The sequence below is a fragment of the Pelodiscus sinensis genome, chromosome 13 (genome assembly GCF_049634645.1).
Source record: "Pelodiscus sinensis isolate JC-2024 chromosome 13, ASM4963464v1, whole genome shotgun sequence".
Lineage (NCBI taxonomy): Eukaryota > Metazoa > Chordata > Testudines > Trionychidae > Pelodiscus > Pelodiscus sinensis.
In genome coordinates, this window is record NC_134723.1 from 26,423,857 (window position 1) to 26,447,366 (window position 23,510).

A 23,510-nucleotide genomic window follows, 5' to 3' on the forward strand; every position below is an offset into this window, starting at 1 on the left:
CTCTTTCATTGCAGATTTTTCACGCACACGCACACGAGAGAGAGAGAAAGCAAATAAGGAACCCAAGTGAGATTACAGGGTTATCGGAAAAGTCTTCCAAAGTTTGAGGGGGGCAAGACTGGAACATGCTGTCAGAAGTCGTAAAAGAGCAACACTATAATGAAAACTACAGAACCTGAAGTAGCAAAAAATAAAATCAACTTTATTGATGGCATCTTACTCAGATGATGAAAATGAACATGATCAGTCTGCACTGCTTTGGATTATTATAAAGCAGAACCTGTCATCAGCATGAAAGTATGTCCTCCGGAATGGTGAACAAAGTCTGAAGGAGCATACGAATTTTTGCATATCTGGTACACACATAACTGCAACGCAGGCTACAAAAGTACTATGTGAACATTTATTCTCCTCATCAGGTAATGGTGTAAATAAGAAGCAAGCAGCATTCGCTCCCATAAATGTAAACAAATTTGTTTGCTTTAGCAATTGGCTGAAGGAGGACTAATGGACTTATAAAATCTAAAATGTTACTTTCCTTTGTTTTTGAGTGCAGTTATGCCAGAAAAGAAAATCTACATTTGTAAGTTGCACTTTCACAACAGCGATCGCACTATACTATTTTTCTGAGGTGAACTGAAAAATATTCTATCTTTTGTTCATCTCTTAGGGCTCATTTAGACTACGCGGAAGATTCGAAAGAGGATATGCAAATTCCGCGGGAATTTGCATATCTGCTTTCGAAAGTGAAAGTAATCAAGACGTGTTTTTTGCGGCAAACCCCCAACTTTTTCAAAAAGCCACAACAACCTCATTTTTTGAGGAAAAGCGGCTTTTCGAAAAAAGGGGGGGTTGCCGGGAAAAAACGTGTCTTGATTACTTTGGCTTTCGAAAGTGAGATTGAAAAAAAGATATGCAAAATCCTGCAGAATCTGCATATCCTCTTTCGAATCTTCCGCGTAGTCTAGATGAGCCCATTCAGTGCAAATATTTGCAATCAAAAATAATAAATGAGTTCTGTAGTCTTTGTATTCCGTGTTGTAATGAACTCAATATTTTTAAAAGTACAAAAAATCCAAAATAGTCATAATAAATTTCAATTGGTATTCTATTCTTGTTTGACGGGGCTATTAAAACAGTGATTAATCACTATTAATTTTTAATTGATTTAGCTAATTGCTTTAGTTAACTGTGACTGAAAGCCCTAATAAGAACATAACGGCCGTACTGGGTCAGACCAAAGGTCCATCTAGCCCAGTATCCTGTCTGCCGACAGTGGCCAGCACCAGGTGCCCCAGAGAGGGTGGACCGAAGACAATGATCAAGTGATTTGTCTCCTGCCATCCCTCTCCAGTCTCTGACAGACAGAGGCCAAGGACACCATTTTATCCCCTGGCTAATAGCCTTTTATGGACCTAACTTCCATAAAATTATCTAGCTTCTCTTTAAACTCTATTATAGTCCTAGACTTCACAGCCTCCTCTGGCAAGGAGTTCCACAGGTTGACTACATGCTATGTGAAGAAGAACTTTCTTTTATTAGTTTTAAACCTACTACCCATTAATTTCATTTGGTATCCTCTAGTTCTTCTATTTAGGAAACTAATACATAACTTTTCTTTATCGGCCCTCTCCACACCACTCATGATTTTATATACCTCTATCATATCCTCCCTCAGTCCCCTCTTTTCTAAACTGAGAAGTCCCACATGAAAAGAGGAAGGCGAAAATTTGTTCCTCTTGGTTTCTGCGGACAGGACAAGGAGTAATGGGCTTAAAGTGCAGCAGGGGAGGTTTAGATTGGACATTAGGAAAAAATTCCTAACTGTCAGGGTGGTCAAATATTGGAATAAATTGCCAAGGGAGGTGGTGGAATCTCCCTCTCTGGAGATATTTAAGAACAGGTTAGATAGACATCTGTCAGGGATGGTGTAGACGGAGCTTGATCCTGCCTTGAGGGCGGGGGGCTGGACTCAATGACCTCTCGAGGTCCCTTCCAGTCCTATTATTCTATGATTCTATGAATTTAGCAAAACTGCAGGAGCGATCCATTGCTCAGCAAAGATTTACTGGCAGTTCAAAGCCCTACAGCATGATAACTTCCACAAAATTATATCTATTCATGCATTATTAAGTACCATAGGAAAAATACAAAAACAATCAAAATGAAGGAAGTGCACTGAATCTTATTCTTACTTTTTATTTTTAATTTGTGACTGCTTACTATATTGTGGTTTTTTAATTCAACATTTAGAAAAGTTCCATAATCAACTTTCACATTCAGCAGATATGGTAGTGTAATTCACTACAGATTCAAATTCAAATGTAATCATGAGCTTCTATGCCAGCCATTTTACAATAATGCTAGTAATACAAATCTAACTCACCATATACTTAATTCCTACCTCTTCTCTGTTGTTTTCCATTGGAATTGGACTATTTTCAGGGCCACTAGTTTTATCTGTAAAGAGAGGGGGGGGGAAAATGTAATTCACTGAACGGTAGAAATCATTAATGATTCTTTAAAGTATAAAAGATGTTTTAGTATCAACATTTTATGAGCTTGATTAAAACATTACTAAACAGACAATTAGTCAGCGGCGATGAGTGAATTTATATATCACCACAGAAAAAGCTTTGCATAAAACCACCATTCCATTTATTGCATATTTGCCAAATAATTTATAGTAAACTATATTTAGATTTAAATTTTATTGCTACTACGTTTCAACCTTTTTCCACCAATAAAGAAATAGTATTAAAAGGAGCTGGAGTGTAATTATAAATATTTTACACAGAGGCGGCAGTGAGTGCTAATACATTCATAGGAACAGGACAGGAAAGGATGTCTAGAGGTCATCTAGTCCAGTCCCTGCACTGATGGCCCACCACTAAAAGGCAGTAAGCATTTGCAAAATGACAATGATAACTTTTTCCAAGTGATTCCTGGATGTAAGCCAAAGCTGGAGTGGCCACATTCGGAGCCTGGTCTGGCACACCATGTAAATGCACACTGCCATACGTCCCAAGAAGGCACGCACAGATTCTGGACATGATCAAGGAAACATGGACACCTGCAGTTTGAGGCTTACCAAGCCTTGGAACCTTTTTAGGGGCAGGATCGCTCTCACACAGGTCAAATCAAAGGACAGAGTTAATTGGGGCACTAAAACTGGTAATAACACGGATTTTTGTGTCGCTAACCAGGAGATGCAGAAAACAGCAGTTGTCTGGGAGAAGCACTATGTCATGACAGACCTGGGTCCTGGAACTGCTCCTGAAAAATCAGTCCTTGAGGTAGGGGTAAATGTTGACACCCCAGCACTTGAGGTAGGCCACCACTACCCCATGAGTTCTTGTACATTTCAAAAGTAGAATTGCAGCAGAAGCGGCACAAGCAAAGACTGCTTCAGTCCCCGCTCACACCGTTTCCTGCTATGCCTTTACTTCCCCTCCCCTCTGCGGAGACAGTGCTGGGGAGGGGGATACCAGCTTTTAAGTCAGCTCACCCCAGCACTGGCTGCTGCTCCTCCACTTGCTACCTCTCTGATAGAGGCAGCAAGGGTGGGGGGGAGCAACTATTTGGATCACTAGTCAACTATCCAATAAATAGTCAATAAATAGTCAACTAGTCGCTTACATCCCTAATACAGGGTACACTCATGCCAAAATTGTGACAACTAATGACTTGAAATTTGGCTGAGGGATGACATCTGTTAAGGAAGTGCCTCCTGGCATCCCCATTAAAATTCAGCTAACTTGGTTAAATTGTAACAATTTCATATGCTAGGTAGAAAATACTTTGATTTTAACAGCCCAAGTTTTTGAAGATTCCAACTTCACTGAGCATGCTCAACTCTCACTGCACGTAAGTGTGTCCAGACTGATCATACACACACAGTGACTGACATGCACCATCCCCACAGAAACCAAGCAGGCTTTCCCCAGTCTAGAAATGCAAGGCTGAGAGAGAGATTTTCCTCTGTTTACTCTTGCGAGCCAGAATGGGGAAGTAAGAGCAGGGAGCTTGCATTTCCTATTCTCTCAATGCACCTCTACTCCTTTGTAACACATCCAGGCAGTGCAATATGGAAGAGGAAGCTGTCCAATTCAAGTATACAGGAGACAGAAGCAAGATTGGACAGGAAAGAAAGAGCACACAAAGTCTGGTGAGACAGAGACAACAGTTATGGAGCTTGAGGGAAAGAGGTTGGGGACAGGATGCTGGGTAGGAATAGGGATGTTAAATGTAGTTTAATCAACTAATTGACTAGTCGATAGAATTTCCATTAACTAATCAATAAGCAGGGGAGCTGCAGCAGGGTTAGCTCCCTGCCCCGGGAGTTAACCCCGCTAGGGCTCTGCCTTTTAAATGTATTAAGAGCTGGCAGACTCTTAATACATTTAGAAGAGTAGAGTGCAGCGGGAAGGGTACCAGGTGCAAGCCAGAATTAGCAGTTTCCCTGGCTCACGCCTGGTTCTTGCTACTCCTCTGCCTTCCCTGCTCCCCGGATAAAGAGTGCTGGGGGGGGGGGGGAACCGGCTTTTAAGCTGGCTCCCCACAGCACCGGCTCCTGCTCCCCTCCTTGCGGGGGGTGGGAGAAACGACTAGTTGAAGGACTAGTCAACTGATAAGTTTATGCTTATCAGCAAGGCTTGATGACCGCAGAGAAAACCCAATCACCAACCCCGCACTGCGCATGCGCCAGACCCACACTGCACATGCGCACACTGCCGGTGAACAAAGCGACAAGCTGAAATCTACTCGCCACGGGCAAGTAGATAAGCAGATTTGTCAAGCCCTGCTTATCAGATAGTCAACTAGTCACTTACAGCCCTTGGGAGGGAGACAGACTGGCTGTGGAAGACGACTAGGATTCATGGTGAGGAAGAGTAGACAGGGATAGGCTAAACAAGCAGAGCGCAATGAGGAGCTGGAGGAGTAGGAGGAAAAGAGAGTGGGCAAGGAGCTCGAAAGAGTGAAACAAAAACTGGCTGGGCAAGGAGATCATGACTAGGCATGGGGACGAAGTGAGAGAATGAAGAAGTCAGAAATCCAAACTGACAGCAAGCCTGGGGGGAGGCAGCGTAATAAAAACTTTCTAAGCATGAAAACTGGGACAAGAAGCTTGAGTAGACCCTGGGACAGGGTAGGTAACAATACTAGGACTGGGGCAAGGACCAGGGGGATGAGGAGACAAGACCTGGAACTCCTTGGAAGGAGTGTAATAGAAAAGAGTGAAGTTTGGAGAACTGGGCAAAAACAACCGTGACTACTACAGAACACTCCCCTCCAGAGTTTGGCGTGGCAGATGCCTGAGTCGCACCAATCCTCCTCTGTCAGCAAATATCTGTGAAACCCACAGGCTAAATGTGTGTCTGTTTCCCTAGTACTGATGCAAAAAAGGACAACTTACTAGTGCTAACAGTTATTTCACTAGTTCAAGTAGCAGAAGCATGTAACTTAAAATGTCTGTGTAGAGTAACTAAAGATTCCACCTACATGGTGTTAAAATGCCACCTGACAGCAAACTGAAAAAGCAAAAAGTTCTTTAAAAAAGACAGTCACACACACAAAAACAGTTATTCACCTTTCATAACTGTCTTTCTTCCAGATCTGTTGCTCATATCTATTCTAATTAGACGTACACGCACCATGTGCATGACTTCCTGAAAGTTTCCACAGTGACTACATGGGCAGTGGAACACCCTGGAGAAGCGCACTATATATGGCCCTGATAACTCGACCACGCGTCAGTTCTTTCTTACAGGTTACTCTGACAGAGGAAATGGAGGGTGGGTATGGAATAGACATGAGCAACACATCTCAAAAAACCACCATTACAAAAGATGAGTGTTTTTTTCTTCAAGTACTTGCTCATATTAGTTCCAATTAGGTGATTTACAAGCCTCACCCAGGAAGAGGGGTTGGAGTCAACAGGTGGCTGACTTGAGCACTCCAGTGTTAAAGACTAGTTGACTATCCGATCAGCATTTGCTGATCAATCGGATAGTTTTTTGACTAGCCGACTAGTTGATAGGCTCTTCCGCATTCCCTCCTTTGAACTGTACAAGAGTCCCAACTCCATGTACAGCCCAGGGCCAGCGGGAAGTCCTGCTGACTCCAGGCTGCATGCTGGTGCCTTCTTTGAAATGCACAAGAGTCCCCAGGAGCCCAGGATCAGTGTCCCCCGCTGACTCCAGGCTCCATATTATGCTGCATGCTGCTAGGAGCCCGGGATCAGATAGGGACTCTCCAGCTGACCTTGGGCTCCCTGCATCATACAGATGCGTGGTTCAAAGGGACAGCAGCCGCACAGCTGATCCACGGATCAGATGTTTGGCGGTTGTTCCTTTAGACCACGTATCCACGCTATTCAGAGGAGCAGCTGCGGGGAGCCTGGGACTCCCCAGGTGATCCCGGGCTCCCGCAGCATTTCCCAGAACCCAAAATGCCACGGGAGCCTGGGATCAGCTGGGGAGTCCCCCGCTAATCCTGGGCTCCATGGCTTTGAAATGCACAAAAGCCCCCACTGGGGACTCTTGTACATTTCAAAGAAAGCACCCTCGTGCAGCCCAGAGTCACTGGGACTTCCCACCGGCCTCGGGCAGTACACCGAGTTCTGCATTCCTCCTCTGAAATGTACAAGAGCCCCCTCATTCAAAAGAGGAATGCAGAAGTGCCTATCGACTATTCGATGAAAATCCAATCAACTAGTCAATTAACCGCATTTTAACATCCTTACTCCAGTGTTGAACACTGCATCTTGCCTGGATTGGTGAAAAGTGGTGTAGTGCAACGTGAAGGCATGGACAGAGGACCAGGTCACAGCTCTACAGATTTCCTGGAGCGAAACAAGAACCAGGAAGGCGCATGTGTGGAGTGTGGCATAATAGGAGCCAAGGGGACCTTGGCCAGGTCATAGCATCCCTGGATGCAAGCTGCAATCCAAGCAGAGATACACTGGAAGGTGAGGGATCTCCTTATGTCAAAAAAGTGCCATCTCCGCTCCCACAAGGACTTGTCTAGCTATGGGTAAAAAAAATAGGCAGAAATGTGTCCTGGCTGGAATGGAAACTGAAGACCATTTCAGGAGAAAGGCTGGGTGAGGCCTAAGTTGAACTTTGTCTTTATGGAAAACAATATACAGGGTCTCCGACATTAAAGTACAAAGCTCTGACACTCACCATGTGGATGTAATGGCTCCCAAAACCACTATCTTCCAGGAAACATAAAATAAGGAACACGTAACCAATGGCTTGAAAGGTTGTCCCATGCCCCAAAGAGCATTTGGTCCGCGGGTGTAGACTATCCATATTCTTGAGGAAGAGACCAACCAAGAAACTCACAAACACAGAATGACAGCGTCCTATGGATGGAACACTAATATGTTGACAAATGAACCTTGAGGAACGAGGTCGATAGGTCCTTACTGCTGAAGAAACTTGAAGAATGGAAGCAGATGTGAAACCCACACTATCCTGGGAACACCAACAGGAGAAATGATTCCATTTAGCAAGGTAAGTAATCCTGGTGGATGACTTACAATTGCCAAGGAATACATGAGCATTCCCTCTCCACCTGGTTTAGCTAGGCAGCTTCCATGCTGTCAGATGGAGGGTGGGGAGATCCAGATGGTAGAGGCAACTGTGGTCCTGTGTGATAAGATACAGAAGGAGGGGCAGGGAAACCAGTGGTTTACTGAGCAGCTCCAGTAGAGTGGGGTACTAGCACTGGTGGGACCAGGCCAGGGCTGTCCCTGTGGATTTTGAGGAACACCTTGTGAACCAGTAGGAATGGTGGAAATGCATACAGGAGGTCATCCCGCCACAGGATCAGGATGATAACCTTTAACAACCCATGACTGAGGCACTTCCTTTTGTCCGTGGTTGCAAAAAGATCTATCCATGAAAACCCCACTTCTGGAAAATTATCATGGATAATTGGTCATTTTTAAGCAAGGAAGGGTAAACCAAGATGGTCTGCCAGCTGGTTCTGGTCCCCAGGGAGATACAATGCTTGAAGATGAATAGAGCAGGCTATGCATAACTAGAAGAAGGACTTCAACAAAGAAATGACAGTTGGACCCCTCCTTGCTTGTTAATATAGAACTTGTCAGTTCTGGTGTTCATCATGATCACCACATAGTGGCCTCAAAGGTGGAGCAGGAAGGCCTGACACTCAAGTCAGAGCATCCGGAGCTCTTCTATGTTGATGTGGAGCAACAGCTCTTCCCTTGTCCCCAGAGCTTGGATGGTGAGATCCCAGAGATGAGCTCCCTAGCCCAAGTCAGATACCTGGTAAAGACACAGAGAAAGTAAAGGCCTTGGAGGGTGAAACAGGCCTCTGACTGTGACTGACTGCAGATCTAGCCACCAGTATGTCTGGATAACCTGGAGGGGAAGGGAACATCACCACCATGTTAATGCAGTCGCAGTGCGGATGATACACTGACATTAGCCAGGATTATAGCAGTTGAAGGCGAAGCCTGGGAACCAGAATATATATGTAAGACCTCATGTGACCCAGTAATTTAAGGTACACCCTGACCTGTTGTGGTAGAAACACCTGGGCCTGGATGGCATCCAGTACCACCCCTATGAACTTGATACATTGCTGAGGCGCAAGTGTAGATTTGTCAAGACTGATTAAAAGACCGAGTCAGCTGCATCCAGCGACACCTGGAGAGAGGTTCGAGCTCTGCCATCTTGAACCAATGCCACAAACTCATGCCACAACCCACAATGTCTGAGGCAGGAGTTTAAGTTCCTTAAACTTAAGGAGAGAAGGTCAAGAATTGCAATCACATCTGCTGGGGATAGTCTGCCGATTAGCTATCCTGAGTAGCAATCCCCCCCATGGAATATACTTTGAGTCCAAGCACATCAAGGTGCTTAACCTAATTCCTTGATTTAGGCACCGAGGCCAAGTGACCCTGTCTTTCTTTTTCGTTTATCGCCTCTACCACGGCAATGGCATGGCAGAGGGTAGGTAAACAGAAACTGAAATCCCTAAACAGGAACAAAGTATTTCTGTTCTACCCCCTTTTTGGTAGGGGAACTCGAAGCAAGAGTCCGCCAGATGGTCTTCACCATAGATTAAACCGTCTTTATGGTAGGGAGCACCATCTTTAGGATATCCACTAGCTCCAGAAGGTCCATCCTGCTCAGCCACCTTATTGATTTACAGGTTGAGACTAAGGGCCACTAATCTGATGAGCTCCTTTAGGGCCCTATAGTCCATGGGCAATGGTCCTGTAACCACAGTATCATGACACCATCTCATCCTAGATCCTGAGTCTCGTCTGGCTGGGGCTGGTCAGGAGCCTGGGGAGGCTCACAATAGCCAGGTAGAGAGTGAGACTGCGGTCATTTGTTCTGTAAATCAATGAAGTGGCTGGACCATCGCACCTGGGGCATGGGATTTGGAGGGGTCTTGCAAAGGAGCCAGAAGCTGCATGACCTGGACTTGGTTGAAGGCTCATGGGGTCCAAAACTGCCATTTGGAGGCTCAAAGTTGGGTTTTCACAGTGAAGGACTTGGGACTGATGGTACCAAAAGCCCCAAAGTTGCAGATACCCTCCTGCAGAAGATGATGGTGATACCAAGCGGGGGTAGGGAGGGGAGAGCAGGACAGCAGTGACATTGGTACTGCGGAAACATGTTCTGGCACTGGACCCAGACAGCATACCCTAGACTCCGCTCAGGAGGACAACAGTGACCACCATCAGAAAAGGAGCAAAGAAGGCGCGTGGAAAAACAACGCTGGCATGATGATCAGTGGACAATCAACAGTGTAAAGACTGTGATCGACACAGAGAATCAGCATGGAGTAGGGACCAACATGTGGAGTAATGTCCCCACAGCAAGACGCTGCACTCCAACAGAGACTGGAATCAAAAAGAGCAGTGCTGAGGCAGGGTGCAGTGTCTGTGTGCAGCACACTCCCTGGAGTGACTGGCGGAGTCCAAGTGGTGCCAAGATTCACAGTGCTGTGATTTATATCAGTGCCAAGAGGTCTGGCTATCCAGAGATACTCTGGAACAAGAGCAGTTCCACTATGTCCTACTTCGGGACCACTGCCGCATGTCTGACTGATGTTACTGATGAGCAGGGCTCGACAAACCGCTGAATCTATTCGCCCATGGCGAGTAGATTTCAGCCGGTCACTCCGTGCGCCCCATTTTCCAACGCTTTGCTTGAGACTGGTGGTACCAAACCCAGTGCCGGTCTAGCGCATGTGCAGTGCGGGGCTGGTGAGTAGCTCTCGCCAGTGTTTGTCAAGCCCTGCTGATGAGAGTGGTGCTGGGACTCCAAGCAGCTGGGTGCAGGTGCTGGCATCTGCAGGCCCATTATGGCAGGCTTCCCAGTCAACCTTCTACACCGGCTCGACTGATAGCAGTGTGTTGGACACTAAGGTACTTGGCACCGGGTCCTGTCATTGCGGGAGAAGAGCAGACTCCATGAAGAGTTGTTTAAGTCTCAAGTCCTACTCCTAGCTCCAGGTTTGAATGCTTTGCAGATCCGGCACCAATTAGCCTGATGGGCTTCCTCAGATGCCATAGGAATGAATCGTGGAGTCATTTGTAGGCATAGACTTTGCTCAGGAACTTCAGGGCTTGAAGCCTTAGGACTGGGATATGCTCTCAAGCCCCTGAGGGTATGTCTACACTACCCTCCTAATTCGAAATAGGAGGGTAATGTAGTCATACCGCAATTGCAAATGAAGCCCGGGATTTGAATTTCCCGGGCTTCATTTGCATAAAGCCGGCCAGCGCCATTTTTAAATGCCGGCAGTTCGAACCCCGTGCCGCGCGGCTACACGCGGCACGGGGTTCGAACTGCCGGCATTTAAAAATGGCGCTGGCCGGCTTTATGCAAATGAAGCCCGGGAAATTCAAATCCCGGGCTTCATTTGCAATTGCGGTATGACTACATTACCCTCCTATTTCGAATTAGGAGGGTAGTGTAGACATACCCTGAGAGAATATAGACAAGAAGGGAAACCCTTCCGACCACAACAATTAACAGTGAATAACTAACTACGAAAAAAAAAACACCACCTCAGAACGCTAGGGACATGCAGATCAGTTGTGACGCAAGAGAACCACAGTTCCAATAGCCCTCACTGGCGGTAAGAAAGACCTGAGGGGTGGTTGGTTTGAAAGGATCATATTTAGTGCACCACACCAGGCCCACTCCCAGGAGCTCCACATCCAACCCAAGGGGTAGCAACAAGGAAAAAATCTTGCTAGCAATCATGCACACAGCATGCGCACAACTGGAATTGATATAAGCAAGCACCTGAAGAAGAACTATGTTAAAGATCACTAAGACTGGCATACAAAACTTAGGAAGTGCAAGCATTAAGCTTCATTCAGCCCTCTTGTGAGTATGCATTACGATATAATGTTAAATTGGGAGCAACCCAGCAGCACCCCAGCTGCTCTGCCCCAGGCGTCCCCAAATCAGCCGCTGCTGAAACTGACCAGCGCTGACTACAGGAAGCCCGAGGCAGAGTTGCTCTGCCCCAGGCTTCCTGGAATCAGCTGCTGATCAGTTTCAGTAGCAGCTGACTTGGGGAAGCTTGGGGTTCTTAAGTTGAATCTGTATGTAAGTCAGAACTGGCGGACAGTTTCAGCAGCGGCTGAATCTGGACTCCAGTTCCGACGTACATACAGATTCAACTTAAGAACAAACCTACAGTCCCTATCTTGTACGTAACCCGGGGACTGCCTGTATTCAATATTTTGAATATTCAATATTTTGTTTTCTTCTCGCTGTTCAAATCCTGTAATGAAAACAAAATTATTTCCACGTGAAATTTTCTATTGTGTTCCACTTCACAGAAATTTTAATCTGTCTTCTCAAAACCCTTCTGATGTGAGCAGGTGATATTATCCCACTTTTACAGATGGAGAACTGAAGCACAGAGATTGTAGTTAAAAACATCCACTAATTTTGGAGGCCCAATCTGAAAATCCCAAAAATCTGAATTTTCAGAATATATTCAAAAGGACAACTCCCACTGATTTCAAATTCAGTTATGAGTGTTCAGTAGAGATGTAAAAAATAATTTACAAACATAACCGTGTAACCGCTAAGATTTTTAGCAATTACGCACACAGCAGACTCTGCAGTATAAACCTTATCTGGCTAAAGCAAGGGCTGCAGCAAAGCCACCTCCGCAGGAGCGGGATGAGGAAGCGCTACCAGCCCTACTCCTGAGGAGGCTTTGCTGTGGGCTCTGCAGCTGGCTCCCCACAAGCGGGTCAGGAGCCCCGGAGTGTAATCTATGGCAGGGGCAAGGGAGGAAAAGGGGCCTGAACAGGAGCTGCTCTGGCTCACGGGCTGGAGCAAACCTTGCCTGCAGTGGGCTCTATGGGGCTGGAGCAGTCCCCGGCCCAGACTTCAAGGTATCAAGCTAGGTACTCAAAGTGAGAAACACACAATTAGCAAGCACAAAGCACCTCAAAGGTTTGCTTTAAGTGGCTTATTTAGCACCATATAGGCAGAGGAAGAGCTAAAATCAATTCTTCAACAAAGACCACAAGACCCTCCTTTCTCCTTCTACAACTCTCAGCCTCATTCATTACCTATGTTCCAAGAAATGAGGAAAGGGTCTTTTAAGACAATCTCTTTAGTTACTCAGTTCATCCACAGAGCAGGCCATCCTGGTGCACTGAATAAGGCAGAAGTCTTATGAAAAGACAGCATGTGACCTGTGACTGGGTGCTCTCAAGGAAACCTGAGCCAGCTTCCTGTCATGCCCTCTCCAAACAAGAATGTGGAATTAGAGCTGGCTGAATAAGCCAAGGCCTGACTAGCAAACAGGGAAGCTCTGCTAGCCTCTTTAGCCAAGGGCTACATAAAGGTTGGCATGAAACAAGCCAGGGGAAAAGGAAAGGGAGGAACCAGAGAATTAGAGGGAGTGGGAGCTCTTCTCTGCTGGGAGAAGCAGCTAGCAGTTCCTGAGACTCTACCAGTGAAGCTGTTTGTAGAATACTGTAAATGAAGAGCACTGGTGATAGCACCAAAAAAGAGATAGCTTGTGGACGCAGCAAGGGAAGAGCAGAAGGGGGCCCTGTTACAGACCATCTGTTAAAAACTATCATAATAAATATGCACAAGGGGTAGTAATTTGCTTGTAATGCTATATAATTTTCATAGGTGCGCACTTATACCCTTGACATTTGTCAAAAGGACTAAGCCAGTGGTGCACCCTGCTCCATAGTAATTCTCTATTTCATGGACAAGAACCAGAGTCACATTTGCAACTACCCAGGACTGGGAAAGAGGTGCTACGAACAGTGTCCTACCCAGAACAACTTCACAATGACAGGTATTATCTTCTTGTCTATGTCATAGTTTGGTTTTGGCAAAGGTTCCCTGAAATAAAGCACTGAAGCACTAAATAGAAAAATTAATCCTACAGCCAGTGCTGACACGATAATGCAGTGACAAGGAGACAAGTATAGCATCTCTGACAGCATTAAGATGAAATGTTAAGTAGAACTCCAGTTAAACCAAAGGGATATCATCGAGTAGCGCAGAAGTTTGTGTCTTTAACAGAAGTTTTACCTAACCCAATGTCAGTATAAAGGCGTAGATCTTCAGCTGATGTAAACTGTCTTAGCTCCCCTGAAATCAATGCTGAGTATACGACAGAATACTTCTTTTATAAAAATATTTTTTCAAATATTCTAAGAAACATTAGAATGCAAAACACAGTTGGACCTTGTTACATCAGGAGAACAAAAAGCTCAATGACTATGAAGTGAGTATGTCCAGCCTTATTTCACTATAATGATCTAAGTACCACCATAATTTAGTGAATATACCTATGGGTTATATTCGTTTTTACAAACCCCCCCCCCCCCCCCCCCCCCACACACACACACACACACACACACACACCGCCCCTCCAGGGCTATAGTTGTGTGCAGGTTATATAGCCTTTTTTTTTTTTTAAACCCAACAGCGACTCTCCAGGCGGTGAACGCTCCCCCGCATGGAGGCCAGTGGTGGTTCCTGTGGCTGTTCAGGAACGGAGGGAAGAGGGGGGAGAAATATGCGCTCCCCCATCCAGAGGCTGGTGGTTCCTACGGCTGTGGAGAAACCAGGGGGATGAGCGCTCCCCTGCTCAGAGGCTGGCGGAACCGGGGCAGAGAGTGGCTGGCTAATTCCTGCCGCGCCCCCCCTCCTCCCCATAAGTTAGCAAATATACCTCCAGCACAGAAAAGTCTTGCATACCCCGCCGGTTATACTCGTGTGCAGGGTATACACGATTTTTGTTTACTCCAACAGCAAAAACTGCGGGGTATATTCCAGGGTGGGGTATATTCCGGGGTGGGGTATATTCGCTAAATTACGGTATATGAGGAAAAGCTGTAGGTGGAAATCAAGTCAAAATACACTTTAAATTTCTGTCAATTTTAATAAGGTAATCTAAGAAGTTAACTATTTCTCTTGATTGCATCCCTTTAGAGATCCCTTGGATCAGTCTGAAAATAGAAGAAAGTAAGTTTCTCTGCTAACAAATACAAGTTTCCTCATTTCATAACAGTTTTTAAGTGCATTGCTATGGAAAGTGTTTTAGGAAATTTGGAGACTGAAAAGTTCTGTATCCATAACAAACCCAGATATTGATTATATAGGAGAAAATTATAATCTAATGTATGTTTATTTTGAAGGCTTCCTTATTTACAGTAATCAACTTCACGTCTGTTTGTTTAAATTCATTATTTACCTATTCGATTTTTTTAGAAAGGCCAATAATTTTCAAAAAGCAACCTAATCATTTGCTTTAGAAGAGCCTTTTCGTATTCAAGTAGTTTCTGACAATTGTGGAAACATTTTTGTGAATTAACATAAAAGCAACTGCTCCCCCCATGCATAATTGTAAGGGTAAAAAGATTTTAACTTCAGCAGAGAAACAAGATATGTCTGTAACACAGTGTTAATGCAGAGAATTGTGAAAAATCTGAAACAAAATCATCCCAGAAGACGACACAAATACCCTCCATCCCAAGGACACACAGATAGTTTATACTTCCATGAAACAGAAGACTGAGGAACTAATACTGGGATATACTTTTTTGTTGTTTTTATAGGAAGGAAACAGAAAAATCAATATGGCTCATCAGTTACATCAAGATGTATTTTTACTGCACTCCATCCCAAGATGTTGAATAACAGTGTACATTTAAAAGAGGGAAATTATATATATATATTTTTTTTACCTATACTTTTGCTCACAGATAGTCTTGGAGGAGAGTTTGCGTCTTCAGATTCTTCAGATGAGTGAGCCAAAAAGTCATGAAGCTTCTGCACCAACGTGTTCAACTTGCTTTCGCTGATAAAACACAGAAGTGTCACTTGAAATTATCTCTCTCATGCCTCTTTAGTATTATATTATGCAAACTTAAAATGAATACTGCTAGTTCTTCAATACTATATCCATAGTAACTGAAGAACTTCCAAAGCAAGGCTTTGGGTTTTTTTTTTTAAACAAAACATCTATCCTAAAAAGAGACACCAAAATAATAAAAAAATAACCCACATACAATTTTGAAAGAATTGTAAGTACAGATATGGCACTGAAATATAAGCATTTAAGACTACATTAGTATATAGTAAACAATAAAGCAAGTCCTATTTTAAAAGCTGAATTTCATGTAATTAAAATTTTTTTACAAGTGTCAAGAAAAGTACGTTGCTATTCAAAGAAAGGAAAGAACGTAACTTAAAAAAAAAACCAAAAACACTCTGATATAAGAATTTCCTTAAATAATAGCTAAAAATCAAAGTGAGAGAATCACTGACACAAATATTAGTCAGTCTGTAATGCAAACAGCAATTGCTAGCAGTTGCTCTCTGTGTCTTAAAAATAAGTTGTCAACATGCAATTATGAATTGAGTGTTTCATACACAATAACCAGCAATGTGTGTATCTTGTCAGAAGACTATTGCTTAGGATTAGTATCTTTATTTGAATTAGTTTATTGATGTTACCACTAACAGATTTTTTTCAATTAGTCAGTTTTACAGAACAGTACCCATTGGTCATTTCCCTCCCATGTACCCAAGTTTTCTTATGAATAAGGCAAAGCTCTAATTCACCAGGTACCTTATTAGTACTTCCTATTTAAAAGCGTTTGTCTCAGGCCCTCCACAAATTTTTCTCCTGAGCTCATATGCCTTTTCAAGCTCTTGGTATAGTAATTGAAAAATCATACATAATCAACTATGCTGGTCCATGGATTAAAATAACTCCTTAACACAGTCATAGAAAGGACACACATGAATTGCATTTTTTAAATTATTTTCAAGACATTCAATTGTTTGATAGTGCACACTTCAAACGGTAATTTTTAAAAATGTATTAAGAAAAAAATTAAGGGTTTTCTGCTCCCCTACTTACAGTTTAGACAGTATTCAGCATAGATACAGCAGTCAAATCAGCTCAGGCCCACAAATCTACAAGTCAACCTGCTGCCTTTTGAATTTTAAACTTTAGCTAATGCTGCTACTGAACTACAACCACTTTCAGGGCCTGGGGAAGAACATGCTCTTCTAAAAACAATGCATGAGAGATTTAATGCTGCTGGCACAAATGACCATCATCAACAAAACAATGAAACTGACCATATACAAAGTGCATCCAGCAAACAAAAATCTCTGCTAGTCATCTGAGATGTTTATAATGTTTTTTAAACAAATGTTCATATTAAAATCCATTCTATATCATCACACACAACTTAAAGGCCAACAGTATAAGCCAGGTTCTTCTCACTCCAGCAACTTGCTGTCCTCAGGAGTTTCCTCTACTAAATGTCCCACATCACTTCCTGCAGCCCCATTGGCCAGGAATGGCAAACTGCAGCCACAGGAGCTGTCAGCAACCATACCTGCATACACTCAGGTAAATAAAGCATCTGGCAGCACACCTGTAGCTAATCCTGGCGAACCATGTCCAGCTTGCAGGCCACTTATTGTCCACCCCTGCTCTAGGGAGCAAAAAAGACCACAAAATGACCCTTTCACTTTTAAGACACCCTTTGAGAAGCTGTTCCTGAACCTCTCAAAAAGTCTTTCCCTCTGATCCTTACACCTCTCTCCAATCCTGCCAACCTTCTGGCTAATAAGCAAGGTTGAAAAGTATAACCACACATTAAGAAGCATAATTTAAAGACAAACTGATTCAGTTCTACTTCTACTTCATTAACTCTAAATCAAAATATATACCTTAGCATTGTCAAATGAGAGATGGCAGCCATCTCAGAATGCAACTGAATAAAGAAATCTATCCCCTATCCAGTTATTCTGACAAACTAACGTAAACAAACTTTTGTGTGTAAAAATCCACTAGCGAGTTCTGATAACTTAGTATTTAAAGCGAATCACACATGCAGAAAAGCTTTTCAATATAAAACACAATGTAAGTTCCATCTAAATTATATTTATATTGAAATCTTAAGGAAGCTTCATTAAAACCTGAGTGGATTTGATTTAAATCGTTATTTAAATCACTATTCAGGAAGACTCAATTTAATCATGGTTTTCTACATAAAAGTGCATTCTTGTTGGTCGTTACAATCTTAAAACATTCTTTACCATTCAGAGATAGATGTAGGTTTCATTTTTAGAAAATATACACTGTATATTTCTAAACAGTGATTTATTTTGAAAATTTCAAGATTTTACAGCTATATCAGAAAATGAATGACTGTTTGGTTATTTCATTTACCAAAGGTAACTGAAGCAGATATTTATGAAATCATTGGGAGGTGAACTATCATTAATATTTATAGGAGTTTCTTGCCATGCTGTATTAGGAGGAGAACATCATTTGGAGCACTAGCGAGGCTTAGAGCACCAGCTCCTGATTCCAGACACACGAGGGGGGAGGCAAAGAAAGCCCCAACTCGTGTCTGTCCCCAGTGTCCCCGAATCGCAGAGTCACCCTTGGGAGGGGTAGGGTCATGGGGGCCACAGCAAGGAGCAGAGGAAGAGGGGGCCAGGGCAAGGAGGTTATGTGGGAATTGGGGACTGGGATGTGATGTGGTCAGGCTCAGAGGGTTGGGAGTTTCTGGAGTAGTTTTTTTGCTTCTTACTTGTGTGGTCCCCAACTGATAGTTCCCCACCCCTACCATGAAGAAAGAAAAACACTGAGATATTTTGTGTTGGACATAAATTAATATTTTATTTTATTTTATTTACAGCGAAATTTGATAAACCAACATGAAAAAGCTAAATAGTTTAAATTAAACCATTCTCCCTAGCTACAGCACTAGCAAAATGGCTCAGGCATAATTATGTAATTAACGGTGAGTTTCCATTAGCAACTGGTGGTCCACAGAAATGTGTTCACTGAGCCAGGCGGTACACTGACCAAAAAGAGTTTTGAGAACCACTGTGCTAGAGAGTGAATGCTGCCCAGGCTGTGGCTCTGGGGTTGGGCAGTGGCAGGGGGCAGCTGAGAGGAGAGGAAAACAAATGGAGGGTCCTCCTGCCCCAAAGCTGCGTTGGCCCTTCAGTCCATGGCAGGAAGATAAGGGCCATCATAGACCGGACCCCAATGAGACCACGCCCCCCCGCAGACCTGGACACTCTAAGGTCACCCACCTACCCCTGCATCACCCATATCCTAAAAAAGAAAAAAACCCAGAGCCATCCTCACCCCAGCCTATGTTGGCAATCCACCTTCGCATCCCCCCTGCAAGATTGAAGCCAGCACCATCTTCCTTAAGAGGGGGCATGGGGAAGCCCCAATGCTCCGCATGGCTTCCAGGGAAGCACACACATGCTAGTCCTCCCCTCCCCAAAAGGAAAAAAGCAGGAGCAAAGCACAAGACAAGAGATCAAGCAGGGTGCACAGTGGAGAGAGGCCCTCCCCCTCTCCCTGATGAGCGGCATAGCCCTGGGTAGGAGGGTTAAATCTTGGCACTTGACTTTGGAAATGTTGCTAACCCCTGCTCTAGAGACTTTTTGCACACTGATGAATTTCTCTTTCATACACTTTATCCAGCAATTTGTCTATGATATCTTGTGAACCATCTTCATGACTGAACCATGTTAATGAAGTATAGGTTCTCAATTATACAGAAAGGAGAGTTTGTTTCATAAACAAACCAGCATTTAATCAATTACCTCTTTTTTGTAAATTGCTGGTTCTGATCACAAACTTATCTGTGGTTGTTTATGGATGGTGAAGATTTTTTTCTTTATTACTACAGATGATATATACGATAGGACTTAAACACTACCTTTGGCAAAAAACTCTAAAACTATAGAAAACAATGGTGATCTTAAAGGTGAATATTCTTTAGAATCCTGTATGTTGAGAAAGGATTCTTCTAAACTGCATTGACTTACTCAATGAGCAATATGGTGGTAATAAACAAAGTATTACTCATTGGCACTCAGTACTATTTTAAAACATGAAATTGAAAAAGGAAGATCTGTCTATTTCAACTATTTACTTTATCACAACAACTATATTTATTGCTCAAACATGAGAATTCAAGAGTAGTCCAGAAGGAGGACAGGCAGTCCTGAAGAAAAAAAAGTATGAAAAAGTTTACCAACCTAAAGATCTTGCATGTTCAGACATGTTCCTTACAATCAACTTAAACACAACTTTCTCCTGAGAAGGAATACTTCTCATGATATTGTTTCATTCAGGCAACTTGGCCTTGTATTTCTTTGGGTATGTCTAAACTACATTCTATTTTCAAAAAAGGATATGCAATTCCACAGGATCTTTCGAAAGTGAACGTAGTCTGGATGCATTTTTGGGGGGGGAAACCCCGTTTTCAAAAAACCACATAAACCTCATTTTTCGAGGAAGAGCGGAGAGTTTGAGGTTTTTTCCCCCCCTGAAAAAAAACGCGTCCAGGCTTTTTCAAAAGATCCACTTTCGACAGTGAGATTGGAAGAAGATACGCAAATTCCAGCAGAATTTGCATATCCTCTTTCGAAAACAGAACATAGTCTAGACGTAGCCTTTGTTGTACTGTTTGCATTTTGCATGCATGCCTTTCTTACCCACAGGTAAAGGAACTTCGTATAAAATATTCCCATATTGGGTCTCTTTTATGGACTGCTGCCATTATAGGTTTTCCCTTCTAGTGAGAGAATGTTATGGTAGATCTCAAATCAATGAAGGCTACACTCAGAAAGACTCAAGACTTCTGGAATATGCTGCTCAGTTTCAGTTTTGTTTCTACTGCCTGTACCTCCCTTCTCACATTTATCTCCAGACTTCTTCTCCTTGTCCAGATCTATTCTGCTCCTTGTCCAGTGTTTCCCAAACAGGGTTCCACGGACCATCGTCAGGGGTTTCCACAAGAAATCGTGGAATAAATAAAAATTTTGAAATACCGCTAACAATTCCAAATATCCCTCAAAATATAGCAAGAATTTTTGTCTGGCTATTGGTAATACTGGAGTAATCTCTGTATGCTGCCAACTGCCTCTTTGTTTTGGTCAGTTCGAATCTAAGGTTCTATTTAGTTGTATTGTGCCTACCCTTCTGCTGCCCAAAATTCTCTGCGTTTCTAATCTTTTCTAGTGCACGTTACGGTCTTTCACTATTTTGTAGATTTGTAGTCTTTGCGCAGTTTTGTAATTAATGTTTTTACCAAAACTGTGGTTGTTTTCGTGTATCTAAAATCTCACTTACATAACAGTATTTTCATATGGCCACTGAAAATAAAAAAATGTGGAAGTATATGAAAAGGTGGCATGTTAGTGAAGATGATAACATTGAAAATTAATCAAAATTATCAGAGCCAAGTACTAGTGAAACAGGAAGAGAACTGATATTAAAAAAAATTCGCCTTTACAATGACAGTTACTTGGCCACGGGTTTTACATGGACTGGAAATGAAAATTGCCCCATTCCATTGTGCATTGTTTGCGGGGAAAAACTAACACACATCTATGGCCCCAGCCAAGTTAAATCAACACTTCACTACTAATCACAACTACTTGTCAAATAAAACAGTTGATTACTTTCAACGACTTTTGGATTCACAAGGAAAACGTAAAGTTTTTGAGAAGGTAACTATCAGTGAAAAGGCTCAAGCAGCAAGCTATTTAGTAGCTGAGCTAGTTGCACAAAAAATGAAAAGTCACACTGTTGCTGAAAGCCTAATAATGCCTGCTTGTAAAATAATAGTGAGTACGATTGTCAATTTCACTTTCAGCCTCTTTGCCTAAGTTCCTGTTCCTAATAATACTATTAGTAGGCGTGTGGATGACATGTCACACGACACTGAAGATGTCTTGTCTGAAATACTAACTTTGCTTTCCAAGTCAACAGACATAACAAGTAAAGCTCAGCTGTTGGCATTCTTACGATTTGGAAATGAAGGTGAAATAATGGAAATTTTTTGTTGTTGTAAAGAGCTGCCAGAAACGACCAACGGTCAAGACATTTTCAACATCTTGTCTTCTTATTTGGAATCCTGTGGTTTGTTATGGAGCCACTGTATTGGAATTTGCACTGATGTTGCCCCTTCAATGATCGGCTCAATAAAAAGCTTTGTTACACTCGCCAAAGAAAAAACCCAAATGTCTTAACGACCCACGGCTTCCTCCATTAGGAAGTTCTTGTTTCAAAAACTACTGGGGAGGATTTTAAACAAGTCCTTGATGTAGCTATGAATATGGTCAATTTTATAAAGCGCCCTCTTAAGTCATGCATGTTTGCAAAGCTGTATGACAATATGCATAAAGACCATGTGATTCTCCTTCTACACACCGATGTTAGATGGCTTTCAAGACAAAGTTTTAACAAGGCTATTTGAGCTGCGAGAGGAACTACTGCTTTTCTTCAAAGATAATAAAGCCAGTTTTTCTGACTTTCTTGAAGATACAAAATGGCTGTTGAAACTAACCTACTTAGCAGATATTTATCATCACTTAAATACCTCGAACACCACCATGCAGGGCACAAAAGAAAACATTCTAATTTCCACAGACAAACTTCTTGCATTCAAGAATAAACTCAAGGTTTTGAAAAGACACCTTTCACGTGGAAATATTGAAACATTTCAACTCCTATTTCAGTTTCAGAACCAGACAGATTATAAAGAAGTCATCCCATTAATTACCAGTCATTTGGAATCCCTACAAAAAAGCTTGACCAATACTTCCTTCTTTGTCATCAGAAATGCATGACTGTGTTAGGAACCCTTTTGTTGAGTTCTCACAAAATTTATGTCTGTAAGAAGTACAACTGACTGAACTACAGTGCGATCAAACTTTGAAGATAAAATTCAATGAAGTGACACTTCGTGGCTGTGTCTACATTGGCACCCTTTTCCGGAAAAGGGATGCTAATGAGACCAGTCGGAATTGCAAATGCTGCGGGGGATTTAAATATCCCCCGCGGCATTTGCATGAACATGGCTGCCTTTTTTTCCGGGTCGGGGTTTGCCGGAGAAAAGCGCCAGTCTAGACGGGATCTTTTGGAAAATAAAGCCTTTTCCGGAAGATCCCTTATTCCTGAATTTAAGAGGAATAAGGGATCTTCCGGAAAAGGCTTTATTTTCCAAAAGATTCCGTCTAGACTGGTGCTTTTCTCCAGCAAAGCCCCGAACCGGAAAAAAACGGCAGCCATGTTCATGCAAATGCCGCGAGGGATATTTAAATCCCCCGCGGCATTTACAATTCCGACTGGTCTCATTAGCATCCCTTTTCCGGAAAAGGGTGCCAGTGTAGACACAGCCGATGTATTTTGGATTTCAGTAAGAGAGTATCCTGTGATCTCAGCAAAAGTAGTGAACATCTTACTCCAGTTTTCAGCTTCTTACCGCTGAACAAGCTCTCTCATGTCTTACAAAAAAAGCAAAGAAAGAAATCATCTGCTGTCTGTCGACGAAGAACTGTGACTGTGTTTGTCAAAAATTCAGCCAAGAATTCAACATTTGTGCAAAAAGAAACAAGCCCAAGTGTCACACTGAAAGTAAACTTGATATTGACTTTGGATGTGAACTTTATTTTGATGTTTAAGTAAACTTTATTTTGATTTGATATTTGAAAAAAAAGATTAGATAAAACAAGAGACAGGAAAAATGCTCCAATTTTTTTTCTTACAATGTAAGCTCACACAAGCTCTTTACAAATACATTTTCATGACAATAATTTAGCAATAATTGAATTGCACTCCCCGCTGTCAACTTTTTCTGGCCAAGCAAATGTTTTCATAGGTAGGAGTTCCTCAGGATATGAAAAATTATTTTAGGGGTTTGTCCATGGGAAAAAGGTTGGAAATCACTGTTCTATTCATTGAAATTCATTGAACTTCTTGAAACTTTGCATTTTGAGAGAGAAGTCTCTGTATACAAATTTGGAGAGGGAAAAAACAGGGTTGAGGTTTGGTTTTTCCTTACCGCTATATATTATTTAAAAACATTTTTACTGTTAGCAAGCATGTTCTCTCTGGAGACACAAATCCAGTTTGAGAACTGCAAAACTAAACATTTCTGATGCTATCTTCTA

The 23,510-nt window shown here is 42.7% G+C and overlaps 1 protein-coding gene across 6 annotated transcripts in view; it reads right to left on the reverse strand.

Annotated features, from left to right (window-relative positions):
* The window catches only part of ATRX (ATRX chromatin remodeler), a 200,468-nt gene that overhangs the window by 161,983 nt on the left and 14,975 nt on the right, over positions 1-23,510 (reverse strand). For 3 of the 6 annotated variants that reach the window (XM_006136189.4, XM_006136187.4, XM_006136190.4), the window contains 2 exons: positions 15,242-15,354; positions 2,387-2,460 (listed from right to left, as the gene is read on the reverse strand). In XM_006136189.4, the coding sequence (XP_006136251.1) occupies positions 2,387-2,460; positions 15,242-15,354 (187 nt within the window). The remainder of the gene's footprint in view (positions 1-2,386; positions 2,461-15,241; positions 15,355-23,510) is intronic. The other 3 variants (XM_006136188.4, XM_075940897.1, XM_075940896.1) reach the window with 3 other exon arrangements.